The sequence below is a fragment of the Mesocricetus auratus genome, unplaced genomic scaffold, assembly GCF_017639785.1.
Source record: "Mesocricetus auratus isolate SY011 unplaced genomic scaffold, BCM_Maur_2.0 Super-Scaffold_100003, whole genome shotgun sequence".
Classification (NCBI taxonomy): Eukaryota; Metazoa; Chordata; class Mammalia; order Rodentia; family Cricetidae; genus Mesocricetus; species Mesocricetus auratus.
The window spans coordinates 115,608,385-115,625,791 of NW_024429188.1; the positions used below are offsets into that span (position 1 = coordinate 115,608,385).

A 17,407-nucleotide genomic window follows, 5' to 3' on the forward strand; every position below is an offset into this window, starting at 1 on the left:
GAAAGCTTGCAGCATTTCAAGGTGTTTGAGATGGATGGAGCTAGGGACGAGATCTGGGGTCATCTGGTGAAGGGTAATGCTAACATGGAGAGCTTGTGCTCCAGGAAGTAGTAGAGATGTGCTGAGGTTCAGAAGGAAATGGTGATAAAATGAAGTTACCTTCAGGTAAAAACAATAGGACAACCAAGGACCTGGGCTAGAGAACTACAGGCCCTAGATAAGGACCTGGTGGGAAGGAGTGGGACAAGAGACTCCATAGACTTGGGCAGCAGGTTGGTCAGAAAGGGTGGTAACAAGGATGTGTGCACTTTGGTTCTCAAGTTTGAGTAATGAGAGAGTAGGGAAGTCAGAAAAGGATTTCCTTTGGGGAGAGTGAAAAGAGAAGGGCAGGGAGGAGAGCCTCTCCGTATCTTCATATACCCAGTGTCTACTCCAGTGCCTGATTTAACTTCTTGAATATTTATGAAAAGACATAGGTCAATTTTCAGGTGTTTAAATGAAGAGTAGTTTGTAAAGAAAGAAAAAGGGAGGCCAGAGGAAAGGAGGGAGAAGGAAAATACGAGTAGCAACCATATCCAGGGAAGAAAAATTACCCTTTAATATGTAAGAAAGGAGAATGAATGTATCTGTGGACAGAGGAAAGTAAAAATTCTCTCCCTGTTAATACAAGAGAAAGAGGGGGTTCTTTTTAGAACTGGATCCTGGAGATGGCAGAGGGTTAAGGGCTCAAGCCCCCACATGTGAGGCAGAGTTTAGAAAGGAAAAGGGGCAATTATTCCTGTGAGACAGGAGGTGAACAAAAGTTTCCAAACTGCCACAGTGGGGATTCGAAAGTGTGCCCAGAAGACTTCCTGGCAGCATAATACGAATGGGATTGTGTTTAACAATAAAAGGGCTCTTGCATGACCAGCACCGCTTTGTGAATATTTGTGAAACTGTTAAAGTAGTGGGGATTATCTCAATGATTGTTTTCACTATTTGAAGTCTGAAATAAACTTGCTATTGAATGCAAGAAATGGTGTCTGAAGGCCAAGACAGCTGGGCTGCAAGGCCAGCCATGGGTTCAATGGACTGTGAATGGGTGTTGTATTCAGACCGCCCCTTTGGCCCTCTCTTGCCTTCTGAGTCATTACCGTCTTCGCCACTCAATGTGTTCAAGTCAGGACATAAACTTTAAATTGAACTGGAGCTTTTATAACCCGCACAGAGTCCACCCCAAACCATTAATTTGATTGTCTCAGCCCGGTACAGTGTGCATGGCTTTTAGGTCTCGTTTTCTGTTTCAGCCGGACTACTCCTTATTTGATCATTACTTTTCAAACCCCCGAAATTCTTACAAATTGCATGTAGCTCAGCATAAGTTTGGGGTAAGTGATATGGCTTTGTGAGAACTGCAGTAATCTGAAGGGAGAATCCAGAGTTGTGTGTCTGTGTGCAAAGCATGGCAAGACTACAGAAAGCAGAGTTTATCTAGACTACAAAATATGGCAAATGACAAAGTTCAGTCGTTGATTTCCTTGATGGTTTGGTCGTTTTGTACCCAAATTGAGCAATCCGAAATAATATAGTTTTAGATTAGAGTTCCTTTGTTTTTTTCCTGTTTTTTTGTTTGATTTCTTTTTATGTTTGTTTTAGACAGGTTTTTTTTCCTGTGTAGCCTTGGCTGTCCTGAAACTCACACAGTAGTCCCGGCTGGCCTTGAACTCACAGAGATATGCCTGCCTCTGACTCCCAGGTGCTGGGATTAAAGGTGTGCACCACCATGCTCAGCCGCATCAGAGTTTCTTAAACTATCATTCCCAACCTATTAGTGAATCATGAATCAGTGTGTCTCTTTAAATGGAATAGAGTAGAAAGCATGAAGAGCATAACAGAATAGGGGTGTGTAGTTTGCTGAGATGTTTCTTCTGAAGGTGTGTGCATGTGGTGGGCAGTGTGCTGGGTTGTGTGTCACAGTTAGTTCCTTACTTATAATCATGGTCCAGAAAGTTTGAAAGGCACCATTTTGATATAAAGCAGAAGGTTCAGGTGCCAGGCTCACAGCAGTCACTGATGCAGAGATCAATGAGGGGACTTGACTGTAGAGCCCTTCCAGTGTGCTACTGCTAGCATAGGCCATGGGTTCAGTGACCTCTGTCAGAGTGAGGCTCAGTGAATTTCCTGCATAGAGACTTTGGAAGTCACATATTTATGTGCTTCAGTGTTCTCATCTGCAACAGGGATAATAACAGCTCCTACCCCATAGAGTTTTTGTGAGGATTCATTGTACTTATAATACTGCCTGACACTCAGTAAGTGCCCAATAAATGCCAGCTGTTCTGTTATTAGCCCACCATTTTCCCAGCAGGTGTAAGAAATAAGGATGACTACTACAACTCCCCATGGGATGTTAATATAAAGGAATTGTGATAGTGTGTGGGAAACTTTAAGCCCTTTAAAAGATGCTGTATAAAGATTAGTGGTATTATTAGCAAACCATGGGTTGTACTTTGATAAAGGACTCACTGGAAGTCTTCAGAGTATTAAATCCAGAAAGCATCCCAACCAGCAGTGCTGAATAAGAGAAGTGATGCTATGGAATGAAAGAATCCTTCAGAGAGTGCTTTGCATCCTTCTTTTTCCATTTCTTTAGCCCACACAAACTTGACTGCTTTTAGGGAAACATGGCTCGTTCAGATTTGCGTTTGCACTTCCCATTTCTTGATGACATTCTGGATTAAGGTTAAGAACCACAATATTTCCCCCTCATTCCTCTGTGAGCTAATGAGCAGTCATGAAGGTGCAGCTTTTTTTGTCTTGGGAGCATGTTGTGTATGTTGAAGCAGGCAAGGGTAAGGGGACTGGCTGTTTCAAATTTCAGGAGCAAAGCAACTGACTGGTTTGCCTAGCCTTAGCTGTGGGTGGTGGCATGTTGCATGCAAAGATGGGAGCAGTGTCCTTAACCATACCTCTTCAACATTGGCAGGCATTAGTCTCCTTGGTCACTACCTTTGATTTTCATACTATCTGCTATTTCTTCTTGCCTAGATTTTTCTACATATGTGTTTCTACTTTTGACTAACACATAGTAATGTATATTCCTGTAGGCATCAATGTGACATTTCACTTCATATATACAGTGGGCAATGATGAGATTTGGGTCTTTTGGGGAGGGGAGTCTGGCAAAACCTGTCATGTGACTTAAGCCCTGGACCGTTTTACCTCTCCTACTCAACTCCAGATGTGCTGGCTTATAATAATAATTACATAAAAATTATTGGAGTGAGTTATGCACATACACACTCTTTTGATCATTTGAGATGTACAAATGAATAGAGAATCCAGGGGGAGTTTTATTCTCTGCCTTTGCTGTTCAGCTGAGAAATGGAGAAACATTTCTAGATTGTGTTAAAATTTTAAATGAGACAAAGATTTAGTGGACTCCTCGTTTTTAGGTTGATTACACAATCAGCAGATAAAAGAAAATAGTGTTTTGAGATGGGAATTTAAATGAGAAGTCCCTGTATACATTTTCCTACTTTGAGCCTACATATGGCTTAAGTCCTATAAAATTTTCTGTTTCTTTTTGGTCAAGACATTTTCCCTTGAATAAGCAGTAAAATTAGCTAATTTTAAGAACCTTATTTCTCAGTCTCCTGTCTTGCCTTCTCAGAAATGTAGTCTTTTTCTTTCTAATCTCTCCCTTCCACTGGTGTCTCCCTCAAAGCCTTTAACTGTGCTTGGTTCTTCTCAGCACTGCCTAGCTCCTGTACTCAGGGTTTCATCTAAATACCCTTCATAATTGCTGTCTGCTTCAAAGAACTGAATTACCTGCTTGCCTATGCCTCATCAAATCCACTCCAGAACTCATGACCACCATTCAGTCCAAACTATTCCAAAACTGGCACTAGATCTTACACATAAAAGAGCTTATGGCCTAGTCAGTAAAGCATGCTAATCTGAGTTCAAGCCCCAGAACCGACATTTAGAAAACTGAGCATGGTGGTGTGTGCTTATAATATCATTGATGAGGAGGTCAAGGGAGATAGGAAGATCCCTGGAGCCTGGCCTAATTGGTGAATTCCAGGTCAGTGAGTGACTGTCTCAAAAAAGGGAGAATGGGATTTAAGGGATAGTTCAACTGTTAAGAGCAAGTGCTCTTATAGAAGACCTGAGTTAATTCCATATCTGATGGCTCACGATTGCCTGCAATACTCACACCAGGAAATCTGATGCCCTCTTCTGGCTTCTGTGAGCACTGTGCTCATATTTACACCCGCCCCAACACACACACACACACACACACACACACACACACACACACACACACACACACACCACCCCTTCCTTTCAAAGATTACCTATAAAATATAAACCATTTCAGGCAGAGGTACATCCTTTGACTACCAGGATTGAGGCTGGGTAATTTCTTCCATTTTATCTTCTACTTTAGCCACCTCTAAGTTTTTTTTTTTTTACAAGACAGGGTTTCTCTGTTTTGGAGGCTGTCGGTCCAGCCTGGCCTCGAACTCACAGAGATCCGCCTGCCTCTGCCTCCCGAGTGCTGGGATTAAAGGCGTGCGCCACCACCGCCCGGCTCACCTCTAAGTTTTATTTGCTGCAGTTTTCTTTCCACTGTGTGTGAGTGTGGAGGGATTGTTATTATGAAAGTTGTTTTTCATTCTGTTTCAGACTTGTTCAACTAGTGTTGACAGTCTTCATTCACATTTACATACCATTTTTATTTATTTCAGCACATTATAATTTATAGTAGTGTCCAGTTATTATAATTCAAAGTCTTTGTGGCTTTGCTATAAAAGGGGAATCTTGTAATATGTTTAATGCTATATTTTCTGATTACTACCTGGAACCTCCTGTTCTTTGGAATATTATCTGTGGAATACTCTGAGCCTGGGATTGAAAGGGTTCTGAATTTCTTCTGCCAAGCCCCTCAAGCAGTTGGGGATCATTCAGTTTTTAATTTGGGGTACATGCTAGGCTGACCTATGGCTGGAGAGTCTCTAGGTAGACAGCGGTTGCAGGTATGTTTTCTCTTTGTTCAGCACCAGTAATTTAGACTCAGGTTCTCTTGGAATCCCAAAGAGGTTATTTCCCATTTATCTCCTGCTTATGTGGTAACATTTTGAAGGCCAGTTTTCTTTGAAGGAGGTTTTCAGTATGAGTCCCATCTTGGGTGAGCCCACAACTTCATTTCCCATCTTACATACCCCAAGAGGCCATTAAAACTAATTCATTAGGTTCTGTGTTCCTGTTTGTGGCTAGTTTGGGACTTCTAAACATTTATTCTTCTCTCACAGATTCATTGGTACATTGAAAAAAACCCTCTTCTATTATGTATAGTATCAGTGTGTTCATCAGAGTCTCATGATACCATTGTCTAAGCACTTCTGACCCATTGCCTATGCACTGCACCGGGGGAAGGATAGCTGCAAATGCCACCTAACACAGAATCATAAGCTTACTTAAACATGTTATGAGAAATTGCTTTTGAGATTTTGTGATTTTGTGGCCACTTGGTTACACAGTTGTCAAGTGTGAACTTTGTAAATGGCAACATTGTTTTTCAGTGTCAAAGGGTTGGACATGCCAGAGTATCACATTCCTAGACAATCCTCCCTTTTGGTTTGAAATTTAACTTTCCCTGTACCTGGTGAGACATAAGTCTCTTGTTCTTTCTTCTTCTTGCTGCTTTTTTTTCTAAATGGGATTTTCTAGAAAAGTCTGTCTTCTTCTCCTATTTGCTGGGCAGTCTTTCTCTAATGTCCACCAGGATTGTGTTTCTAAGCAAGATTTACAAATATATAGTGTCATATTTCTCCATAGTGGCTACACAGCTTGAAGTGCTTATTTAAAATGACTCTCTTATATTCCCTCAAAATATACTCTGTGTGTCATAACTGATGTCCTCCTAATTGAAACTTCAAGATCGTAAGCATGTTCTTTGCTGCTTAGTGATTAGTAAATCTGAATGGTTCTTGTTCCCAGCCTGACTTGGTTCAGAAGTGAGCTTGGCTACCCGTGTTTGGTCTCCTCTCCACCAGTCTGTGCTGTCTAGATGCAGCCCTGATTGTCTCATATCCTTGCTCTGGAAACTTCTTAACTCTCTGTCAATTTTAATGTAAGCCTCTGTCTCTTTCAAAGGGTAGCCCCATCTCTGTATTTTTGTTTACTCTCCTACATGCCTGCAGTCAGACTGAGGTATTTGCTAATGACCATGTATTATTCTCTGAGTTAGGCTACCATATAGCCTTTTTGTTACTGTCCAAAGTCATATTATCCTTCCAGTGTTGCTCAAATGCCATCAACATCCCTAGATATATCTGTCAAGAAGTCACCTTGCTGTTTTCTGGAGCCCCATATTCCTTCTTGTCAAAATGATCTACAACTATGCCCTGTTCACCTCTCTCCTGTGGAGAATTTCTTACTCCTTACAGACAGTGATATTGTCCTCCTTGATATTTTCACCATCTAATATCTTGTTTACAGTAGGTCCTAAGTAAATGCTGACCCAGTGAATATACTAATGTAAATGGATGGAATAAATGTGAATGTCTCGCAAGCAGTTCATCAGATAGTCTGTGTAGGCAGTGTTTATTCAACATATTTTAATTTTGTAAGTGTACATGTATGTATAGTGTTACTCACTGTATAGAGGCCAGAGGTTGACATTATGATGTTTCCTCAGTCATTTCTCCACCTTATTCCTTTGAGATAGGGTCTCTCACTGAATCTCAAGCTAGGATAGCTTCCAACAAATCCTAGTGATTCTCTTGTCTCTGCTTCTTCCAGTGCTGGAGTTACAGACGCCTCCCCAGGTGGCTTTTTGCATGTATTCTGGAGATATGAACTCAGGTTCCCACACTTACAGATTACTTACTGAGACATCAATCTAGACTTCAATTTAACTTTTTAAATAGCTGTTGTATATTCCTGAATGAAAACCCAGGAAGTATAAAGCAGTTTAAAAAAATAATTCCCTTCCTGTATACTTTACCACCTTACCCCACAAATAACCAGTGTATTCATTCATTCATTGAATTATGTGCCCACATAAGCTAGGGGAGACCTTGAATATCCCTTATCCAAAGTGCTGGGACAAAATAGATTTCCAAAGTTGGTGTTTTCTGGATTGTGGAACATTTCCATGGAGTTTATAGGCTAAGCATTTATAATATGAAATACTCCAAAATACAAAATATACTAAGTATTTATGCTATAGTTGAAATGCAGCTTTGGGATTTTTTGATTTCCAGATTAGGGATGCTCAACCTTCACAAGCTGCTTACAGCCTTTGCCCTCTTTAACCATAATGGTAGCATGCAGTATACAATTTCTATGTCTTGCTTTTTTGGTTCACCAATAGACATTACGTAATAATGGGCTTCTTTACTCTGTTTCGAACTACACGCTATTCTCTTGACTTTGGTATAATTTATTAGTCTTTTCTTCATAGCTGTTGGAAGGCTTCCATTTTGGCACAGTATTAATACTGCAGTGAATGGCCTTGCATATTCATTTTGTATATATTTGAGTACCTCTTAGGCTAACTGCTTTGAAGTAGAATTACTGTTTCTGCCACATTCCACTTCATAGCAGATATACCAGTATACAATCTTGGTTAGAGTACCTGGTCTTAGCCTCTCCAGTGTGCTAGTTGCTATGATGGGCTAAGTGAATAAAAATGTGTTTTATTATATTATAGTTGTAGGGGGAGGGAGGGAAGGAGGAAGGGAGGAAGAAAGAGAGAGGAAAGAGAAAATATATTGAGAATATATTTCTGGGCTACAATCAAGGTATCTATATAGGGCTGCATCCCTTCCAGAGACACTAGGATGAAATCTATTTCCTTGCCTTTTGGTCTTCCAGATGCCACCTGTGCTTCTCCTTGTTCTGTGGCCCTTTTGTTTCTGTCACTGCCTCCCTTACTTACCTCTTGTACTCTATGTTCTCTTAGGATTATGAGGCAGTTCCCGATACTCTAGGCTACTTTCTTCCTGTTTGAAAGATCAGCTATTAGTAGTCATAACTCCATCTCTAACCTTATTTCAAGTTGCGTATGCTAACATAACAAAGGTTCCAAAGATTAGATCACAGCCATTTGGGAGTGGGTCACAGTTCTACCTATGATATCAACTCAGGGTATCTTCTAACACTTATCTTTTCATCATAATAGGTAAAAGCATAGATTCATACTTCTTCTTTGTATCTGCTCTTTGATATATACCATTATGTCCTGTTTTCCTCCCATTTCTGTTTTGGTCTTGTTAGGTACAGACCCTCTTTGCTTCGTAGCTCTATTGCCTTGTAATGTGAGTCGCCTGCCTTTGCCTCAGTATGACTTTGGACTGTGCTAATAGTGCTTTTGCCATTGAGAACTTTGGGACATCCATTTGGTAGAATTTGACCATGTAGTAGGGATCCCTGTGACCACCTTCAGGTGCATTGATTTCACTAGAACTTCCAAACCTCAACATTTCTTTGTATGTACAGGTATGATTTATTACAGTCAAGAGGTGCAGAGTAGAACCAACAAAGGGAAAAGCTGCATGGGACAAAGTCCAGGAAACCAGCCACAGCTTCCAGAGTTCCCTTCCAGTGGTGAGGACAGGATGCTCTTCCAACCAAGAAAGCTCATTCTGGGTTTTCATCAAAAGTTGCTTACAAAGGCACCCATGCTCTGGTATATATCAAAATAATAGAGTTGCTGGAAAAAACAGAGCATGTAGTACTCAGGGACTAGGATTTTTAGCCAGAATTGGTCCTTAAAGTACCTGCTCACTAGCACATACCAGATTCTAGACTCCAAGAAGGAAATCAGGAAGGAAATAAGACCCATGCCATTTATACAATTTCAGAACAGGGAACCACTTCAGTGAGTTAGGGGATGGTGGGAATGCTCCCCAGATTTCTAGGTGACAACAAGGGCACACATGGTAAGCAGGACTTTGTAAGAAGAGACAGCTCACGCCCATGAAGGCAGCTTTTCTCTGTACATTTTGCCTTTATGACTTCTGGAGTGTGTATCTCACTTAGGAAATGCTTCCCTGATCAGCACTACAAATGCATTATCTCATATACTTCTAGGAGTTTGATTTCTTTGGGATTGGAAGTGGATGAAAAAAAGAAATAGGTATGGTAAAGGAGAAAGTTCATTGTAGATAAAAGGGAGAGCATAGGCAGAGACAGGGACATCTGGGAGAGTTCAGAGTGGACGTGACCAGGCTGAGCTGTGCCATGTGAAGAGAAGATGGAAGAGGGCGCGCAGAGAAAAGGAAAACAGATGCTGTAGCTAAGAGAGCAAAGGGTAAAAGGGGGCAGTTAACCAAATATCTAGATTATATAGGCAAGAGCCCCTGGGGAAAGGGCAGTCCAGGCCCTGGGCTGGAGAGTTGGGACAGAGAGCAGGGTGTGCCAGCCATACCCTGTAGCAGGTAGGAAATGAGGATGCTGGGATAACTTTGCAGTCAGGTTCACTTTGATATGTTATATAGGTACCTCAGCCATTTGTCCCAGACCTGAAAATTAATAGGAATATATTTGTACAGGGCCTTTGTTGAAATATCTTTTGCTGACTAGTCCATTGATAAATAAATAGTCTATGGTGTATTGCCATACTTCTCTTCTTGCGTCAGTCATTCTAACTATGTACCAGTTATTCTTGTGTAACCCAGGATCATATGTACACTGGGCAAGTACACTTCCACTGATCCACAACACCAGCCCAATGCTATTTTAACTGTTGAAGGCATGTGTTTTTCCCCTAGGAGAGAGGGCAAGGTCTCATGTAACCCAGGCTAGCCTTGAACATGTTTTATTACTGAGGCTATTGATGAAGTCCTGATACTTTTGGGTCTACCTCTCCAGTGCTAGGAATAGAGGTATGTGCCATCACTCCATATCATAGCTATTTAGGATTTATAAGATGTTTCACTGTCTGGGAGAGCTAGCCTTCCTTTGTTCCTCTTCATGTTTTATCTCTTCTCCCCATAGTTTTGCTTGGGCATTCAATGCCTTTGTCATAGTAGGGCCTGCATACCTAGAACTGATTTCCCCTGACTGTCTCCAGGGACTCCCTAAGGAGCACTATTCCCTGAATGGTGTTGACAAGCAAATGCATATAGTAGAGTGGTATATGAAGTCTCAAGGGAACATTCAAAAAAGGGGTTCCTAGAAGAGGCAAATACTGAAAGATGAGCATGGGCACCAGCCAGGTGAGGCCTAACTGAGGGAGTGCTGTACAATGTCAAGAAGGCAGACAGACTGCCAGTTCAGGGGTTTCTTGCTAAGGGTCAGTATAAGGGTGCTAGCAATAGATGGTACTATGGTAAAAGGCAAGCCAAAGCTTGCAGAACCTGTCCCATCATTTTTTAAAAGTTATTCATTGTGTGTGTATGAGAGAGAGAGAGAGAGAGAGAGAGAGAGAGAGAGAGAGAGAGAGAGAGAGAGAGAGAGAGAGAGAGAGAGAGAGAGAGAAACAGACCTGGTTTTCATAGTACTAGAAGATGCTTTACATACGACTGGAGGAGAAAAGTAATCATCAACCTCACCCACCTGTGAACCCTATGAACTACAGTAATGACTAATGACTGGCCTGCAGACATGATAAAATAGTGACACAAATGTTATAGAATTAACCAGCCATTTTGTGGTTGAATCAAAAGTCAACTCCTCAAGATAGAACTCATACCTGGCACTGCTATAGGACCAGAAACCTGTGACTGAATAGGTCATAGGCCCTAGGGGAGAAAATAATACTATAATCTGCTAAATGGACATAGTAATAGCAAAACAACTCCTAATGACTTATTGCTAGAGTCATAGATTAGTGCGTGTTCCAACTCTCCTCAAAGAAACTCCTTCCTTTTACAGTAGATGACATTAAACACAGGAACACACAACTGGCCTGTGTGCAGAAAATAAAACACTGTCATGTGCTCAGCCCTAAATGTGATGTGTCTAGCCTTATCCCAAGACTCACAGGTCTTTATAGAAGAAGGAGGCAAAGATTTAAGAGCCAGAGGTGGTAAATAACTACAAGGAAACAGTGTTTTCCAGACATAGCAGGACACCTGCACAAATGAACTCTGATTGTGATGACATTTAGAAAACCTGAGCAAGCCCAAAGCAGACTAAATCCCAGAATTAGTCTGAGATGTGGGCATGCTGTCCTATTCCTAGCTGAAGGGGTCTTAGCATTTGATAGGTGCTGGGTGAAGGAGAGTCTGTCTTCTTTTAGGGTATGACCACTCGTAGGTCAACCCATGCTCCAGGGCAGGACTCACACCAATGCTTATTTGTTGTGATAACCTTAAAAAAATAAGAACTTGTTAGTGGGGTAGAGAGGTAGGGGTGGATCTGGGAGGAGTTGGGGGAGGAGAATTAATATATTGTATTAAATTCACAAAGCATTAATGAAATTTTCTAATTACTTAGACTGCAGTTCCTCTTACGATTCTTTAAATGTGGGAGTTGTTCTTCAGACTGTCATGAAAACATCTGAAATGAAGAAACCTTGTTTTTTAAGTGTAATTTAAAAGGTACAAAAAAGGACCTTTTATACCCTAAAATGGTAGAATGGTAGCTTTTACAAAGATCATCAGTTCAGAAGAATATCAAAAATTAAAATAGGAAAAAATGGTTCCATACATTCCTGTTAAAGTGGAATAAAACTAAGGCTTAGAGGCACATACCTGTCATCAAAGCACTGGAGAGGCTGAAGCACGATTGTCAAGAACTAAAACCATCGTGCTCTACATAGAGAATTCCAGGCAAGCCAAGGTTCCAAAGTGAGATCGTGTTTGTCTAAAAACAAACAAACCAACCCACCAAAACAGAAATGAAAATATCAGAAAAGACACACTTAGTAAGTGGTTCCCTAGAATCTTGAGGTTAGATATTCAGAGAAATAAGTCTGTTTAGTTCGCCATGTGCTGCTGTGGGGTGGTCACATCTTCTGAAGGCACTTCTAATGTACATAACTCCTCAGTGTATCGTTGGATACTGTTTTTTTCTTTGTTCTGATGTTAATGATTTGAACCTAGGCCCTTACGCATGTTAGACAATCAGTCTCATTACTGCACAATATCCAGGCCCTCAAATACTACAGACATGATTTTCATGGAACTGTCTTTCATTTGAGATGACCTTGAGTCTTCATCAGTCTGACTCTAAAACATCCAGTTCTGAGGTGACACTATAGGTCTGTGTGAGAAAGAGGTCTCATGTGATGGAGAAACCCCAATCAGTCAGAGGAAACATTTATACATCTCAATAAAAATTTAGACACCCAGTCTAAAATTAAGATATGCAGTAAAATACCATAATGAAACCCATCACTTTAAATGCTAACTTAAAATGAGTTTTTAAAAATTATCTACATGATTTAAGCAAATCTTTATATAGGTGCCATTTTAAAATAATGGCTAAGCAGAAAGCCAGAATCTGTTGTTATTTTGGAGTTTTTCCCCAAGACACAACAATGCTAAATGTAGCTAAATGAAAATGACAAGTTTTATTCTGTATGTCCAAGCTGTTTTTCCCCTTGTGCAAAACCAGAGATTTTCATCTCAACTTTGTCCTTTACCATTTTCCAAATGTTACATTGTGCTATTTTTAACGTGGAAAAACATGCACATGCTCTTTTTGTTAGTCTCCACAGCTTGACTAGTAGGTATTGGAAGTGATGGAGTGCCCAAATATCAATACAGGGTAAAACAAAGGAAAACCTCTGCACTTGCTAAAGCCTGGGCTGGGCCTGGCTTTTCTAATATTCTGGCCGAGTCTTGACATCATTCTCTTATATAAAATGTTATTGAGAGAAACTGGTTGAAGAGTACATGGAATCCCCTTGTTCATTCTTTGTGATCCCAGGATTCTAACTTTAAATAAGAGACGTTGTTCAAATAGCTTGACTACAGACTCTTAAGCATTCTGCTACAGGCGATCTGCCTTTCTAGGACCAGGGCAGGAGGGAAGTTAGCTCTTAGAGACCCTAGAAATTCTGGCTCTCTAAAGGTGAGGTGGAACATGGGTGTCTTGAAATGAAATCTGCTAAACATACCCCAGTACTGCAGAAGAACCCTGGTTGGGGAAGGACCATGCCCCAGAAGGAAGCTACAAAGAGCACACTGATCAACAACAAACATATCACCAGTTCCTGGCAAAACATGTCACTCTTCCAACTTTGCTAGGTTATGACTGAATTCTTTTTGAGCTTTCTATAAGCAAAGATATTGAATCGGTGCTTAAGGAGTCAAGAAAGTAGATGTCACCCTCACCTGGGTATGTGGCACATTACAGAGTGTGGCACTGCTTGCTTGGTGCTTGGTCTTGGCTGTGTTCTCTCAATGAGACTTCACTTCTCAGATAGTCAAAACCAGAACCACCCAAGCCAGTTCACTAATGAAATGCTAATGACCTCAAAAGTCTAAAATGAATGGTGTAGATGAGAAAATAAAATTCTAGCTGAAAATCTCAAGTTGAGTAACCCATTAACTTCAGGTTAAAATGTTTTTCAGGCAGGAACTTGGGTTAGGTTGATAATAAGTTACCACTTGTGGGGGACTTTGTACTTTTTAATGGTATACTGTTGTGTGGATTTTGTTAGCTTAGATTTCCTGCTTAATGTTTGTTTTGTTTTCTGTAATTATTTGCCTTCATGTTATACAACAGTGAGCTTACATTGTAAACTTCTTGTTTCTTTCCCTTATCTAAATCTTTAAGGAAAAAACAAAAACATCTAGAAAAATTCCCAGTATGCTCTGCTTTGAAAGATATAAGCATCTGTTGTTCTAGAATGGTTGCTTCACTTGAGCCAAATGGTTTATGGCATTTTCTCTGTAATTTAAAGCTAATTTGTTGGAATGATGAAAATAGTGGTTTAAGCTTCTGGTGTTTTCCACCCCAGGCTCTGTCTGATACAGCATCACACTTGTTGCTGTGTTATCTTCCGCAGAGAAATTTTAGCAATTATTTGATTAAAAAAAATTTGCCAAAATTTTTGAGGTGTGAGTCTGGCTCTTATCTTCAAGAGTAAACTAGGAGCTCTTCCTGTCACTAGTTCTTTGCTGCCTTCTACAGGGGAGGGGGAGAGTTGATACTGAGGTATCATATTACCCACAAATGTGTTAACCACTTTGATAGCTATTGTGCAACACATGCACTAGCTGCAGGTTGGATACTCCTGTGACCCAGTTTACAATGTGAAGTGTCATTGTGGAAGCAATTTCTTGAGAAAGGCCATCTGATAGATAGCTGATGTTGTTTTGTTTTTGTACATATGACAAAAATGTCATTGCCTGAACATTGATTTCTCTTTAGTCTAAGGTGTTGAGGGAAATACAGAGATGTTGGAAATTTGGACCATATAGCTTTAATCTTGTGATAATTTTGCAATAATTTTCATATAAGATACATCAAGGAATGCCCAAGGCAACAAGTAAATGTTAATATCAAAGATTAAGAAATAGTAATGTTATCTAAAAAGTGCTACTGGCATATTAAGAACATTCCTACATTTTATTTTTCTGGGAAAAAACTTTATCTAAGCCACAGGTTCAGGAATAACGTTTACTTTGAAAGTGTTTCCATGTTCACTTGTGCTTTGTGGGAGAGATACAAAGAAGTAAAAGTGGAGCCACTGTAGTCATACAGAGGTCAGAAACTTATTTCAAGAAGGCAAAAACTGTTTTCCTCAAAGTCTAATCACATCCTTCATTCTCACATTATCTGCCATCTACAACTTTGCCCAGAGCATCGCATTTGGGGATAGTGAGTATTTATCCATACCAGGTACTGACCAGGATGGTATCAAGTGTTAAGTGTGATGATATGGCATCAACAGACTGCTTAGTTGTGTGCCAGACCTTCTGCTTATTATTAGAGAAGTCCATTAAGCATATTAGTGCTGTTTTCACTGAAGTCTTTAACAGACTGCATTTCTTCTCCCCACTGGCACTGAAAAATTAAGCATAAAGTCAGTGTCAGGCTGCAGTGTCAGTCAGTTTCTTAGGTGGCCCATGTCTGGGCTACTATGTCAGATGAATGCACTATGAGATATAGCACTTAGGTCTGACACTGTTAGACTTGAGAGCCATTGGGATTCCTGCATTCTTGGGAAAATTTAAGAAATTAATGGGTTGTAGCATGTTGGTGATAAGTTTTTGCCCTAAAAGAAAGTAGTTACTGCAAAGACTTTTCCAGAAATTACATGTAATATGGGAAACGGAACATTGGCGTTTAGAGTAGTTAACAGAAGAAAACGAATAGGGTGATAGATACCTATTAGACAAGCATATAGCCACAGCATCTTAAGGATTCTCAGAAGCTTCAGGAATTCACTGTGCTACTCAGTCAAAAACATGTGTTTTGGACCAAGCTCTGTTTTATTAACTATGTATAGAGGATCTAAAAGTGGTCAAATGGCAGGCAGCCATGTGGGCCATTAGGACTTCAGCTTTTGCTGTGAGCCCAATGGGAAGCTGTGGGATGATTTTGGCAGTGGAATGATTTGATCTAGCTTCATGTTATAGCATCGTTGCTCTGATCTTAGAGGTATACAGTTGAAAATGGGAATAATCCAGAGCTACTGTGATAAGTCAGGTGAGGGACTAGAGGGGTAGGCAGGTGGTGTTAAGACTGGCACTACAGTACTTGGCTCAACAACCTAGGAAGATGGGCTTCTCATTGGCTAAACTGAAGAGACTGGGGAGAGTGAGCTGCTGAGGTAGTGCCAAAGGTTTGGTTTGTGGTGTTGGCCTTTGAGGTACCTGTGGGGTTTGTGGAGTTGACACTTAGACAGCCACTTCCAGAGCAAGGGCTAGAATGGTCACTGGGGGCCAGATGGTATTTGAAGCTAGAAATTCATCAATAGTGCCTTGAGAGGTCAGAGTGCTGTCATTTCAGAGGCCAGAACATTGATTCAAAATTCACAGAGAGTAGTTAATTAAAAGTTTCCTAATGTTCTGTCTCTTTAAATAGATAAATATGTCATGACACTCTCTTGAGACAGGTGCACTGTTTAATAAATCATTCCTGAATTTCTTCTTTTTTGTAATGGCTTTTAACTGATCAGTTGATAATAATATTTAAAATTCCTAAGTAGTTTTTAGTCTGGAAATCTGTGTGTGTGTGTGTGTGTGTGTGTGTGTGTGTGTGTGTGAGAGAGAGAGAGAGAGAGAGAGAGAGAGAGAGAGAGGAGAGAGAGAGAGAGAGAGAGAGAGATCATTAAAAACAGGTGACATTTGTAGACACAGAAAATTGAAGTTTCAAGGGTAATTATTTCTGATGATAGAAGTTAGTGTAAGGTTGGTCTGAATTTTCCACAGTTGTTTCTTTGTTGTAAGTCTCAAATTGGGTTGAAATTTCATGGTTAGCAAATTTTTGAAAATTTTTTTTATGAAAAATGAAAGTATGAACTATTGATTGATATACTTTTGCTTCACACTGAACTTGGAATTCTTTTGTTTCTGGTCTTTTCTAGCCATTATTTGCATTTTTAAATGAAGAGAAGTTTAATGTGGATGGGTGGACTGTTTATAATCCAGTTGAAGAATACAGAAGGCAGGTAAGTCAATAAATACTGTTGTCTGGTGTGCATTGAATTGCAAACATGCACATGGACATTATATTGTTGGTCATCTCAGAATAAATAACAGCCTTGCCTAATATGTGTTCATGGCTGTGGTATCATCCACATTTTTTATAATATTGTTTATTTCCCTTTTGTAACTAGCAAGCTCATTCTGTAGCCATATTCAAGCTGTACTGAAAGTTGAATGGCTGGGTTCTGCTTCCTTTCCTAAATGAGGAACATCCATCTTGTGGTGTTTATGAAATGAATCAAATATTTAGGGTCTACATTACTTTGAGAGAGTGTGTGTATGTGTTCATGTATGTGTGCATGTATGTGTGTGTTTAAGCTTAAATACTGCTGAACTTTTTATTTAAATTATGTATGTTCTGAATTACAGATTCAAATGAGTTAGAACTGTTTTCTTATAATTAATGTATAGTATCTATAAAGAGCTTTATTATACTGTCATATAAATGTCATCTCCATGTATGTTCATTTGTTTTAATAAGAGCATGATGTTTGGGCCAGGGAGAGGACTCAGTAAGTAAAGTGTTTGCAGCATGAGGACCTGGGCTTGGATCCGCCAAACCCAAGTAAAAAGCCAAATGTGGCAGCCTACACCTGTAATCCCAGTGCTGGCAGGAGATACAGGAAGATCCCAGGGTCTCTCTGGCCAGCCAGTACAGCCAAGATCCCTGTTTCAAAAGATAAGGTAGAGAACAATACAGGAAGAGAGCTGACATCAGCATTTGGCTTTCATATGTATACATACAGATATAAACACTTACATATACGTGTGCATCATGTGCATGCACATGTCATTCATATTCAACA

At 40.1% G+C, this 17,407-nt stretch overlaps 1 protein-coding gene across 4 annotated transcripts in view; it reads left to right on the top strand.

Moving 5' to 3' along the window:
- Mtm1 (myotubularin 1) overlaps nt 1-17,407 on the top strand; it is a 104,172-nt gene that overhangs the window by 50,892 nt on the left and 35,873 nt on the right. For 3 of the 4 annotated variants that reach the window (XM_040744710.1, XM_040744712.1, XM_040744711.1), the window contains one exon: nt 16,481-16,564. In XM_040744710.1, coding sequence (XP_040600644.1) covers nt 16,481-16,564 — 84 coding nt within the window. Of the gene's footprint in view, nt 1-16,480; nt 16,565-17,407 lie in introns of those variants that run through there. The other variant, XM_040744713.1, reaches the window with a different exon arrangement.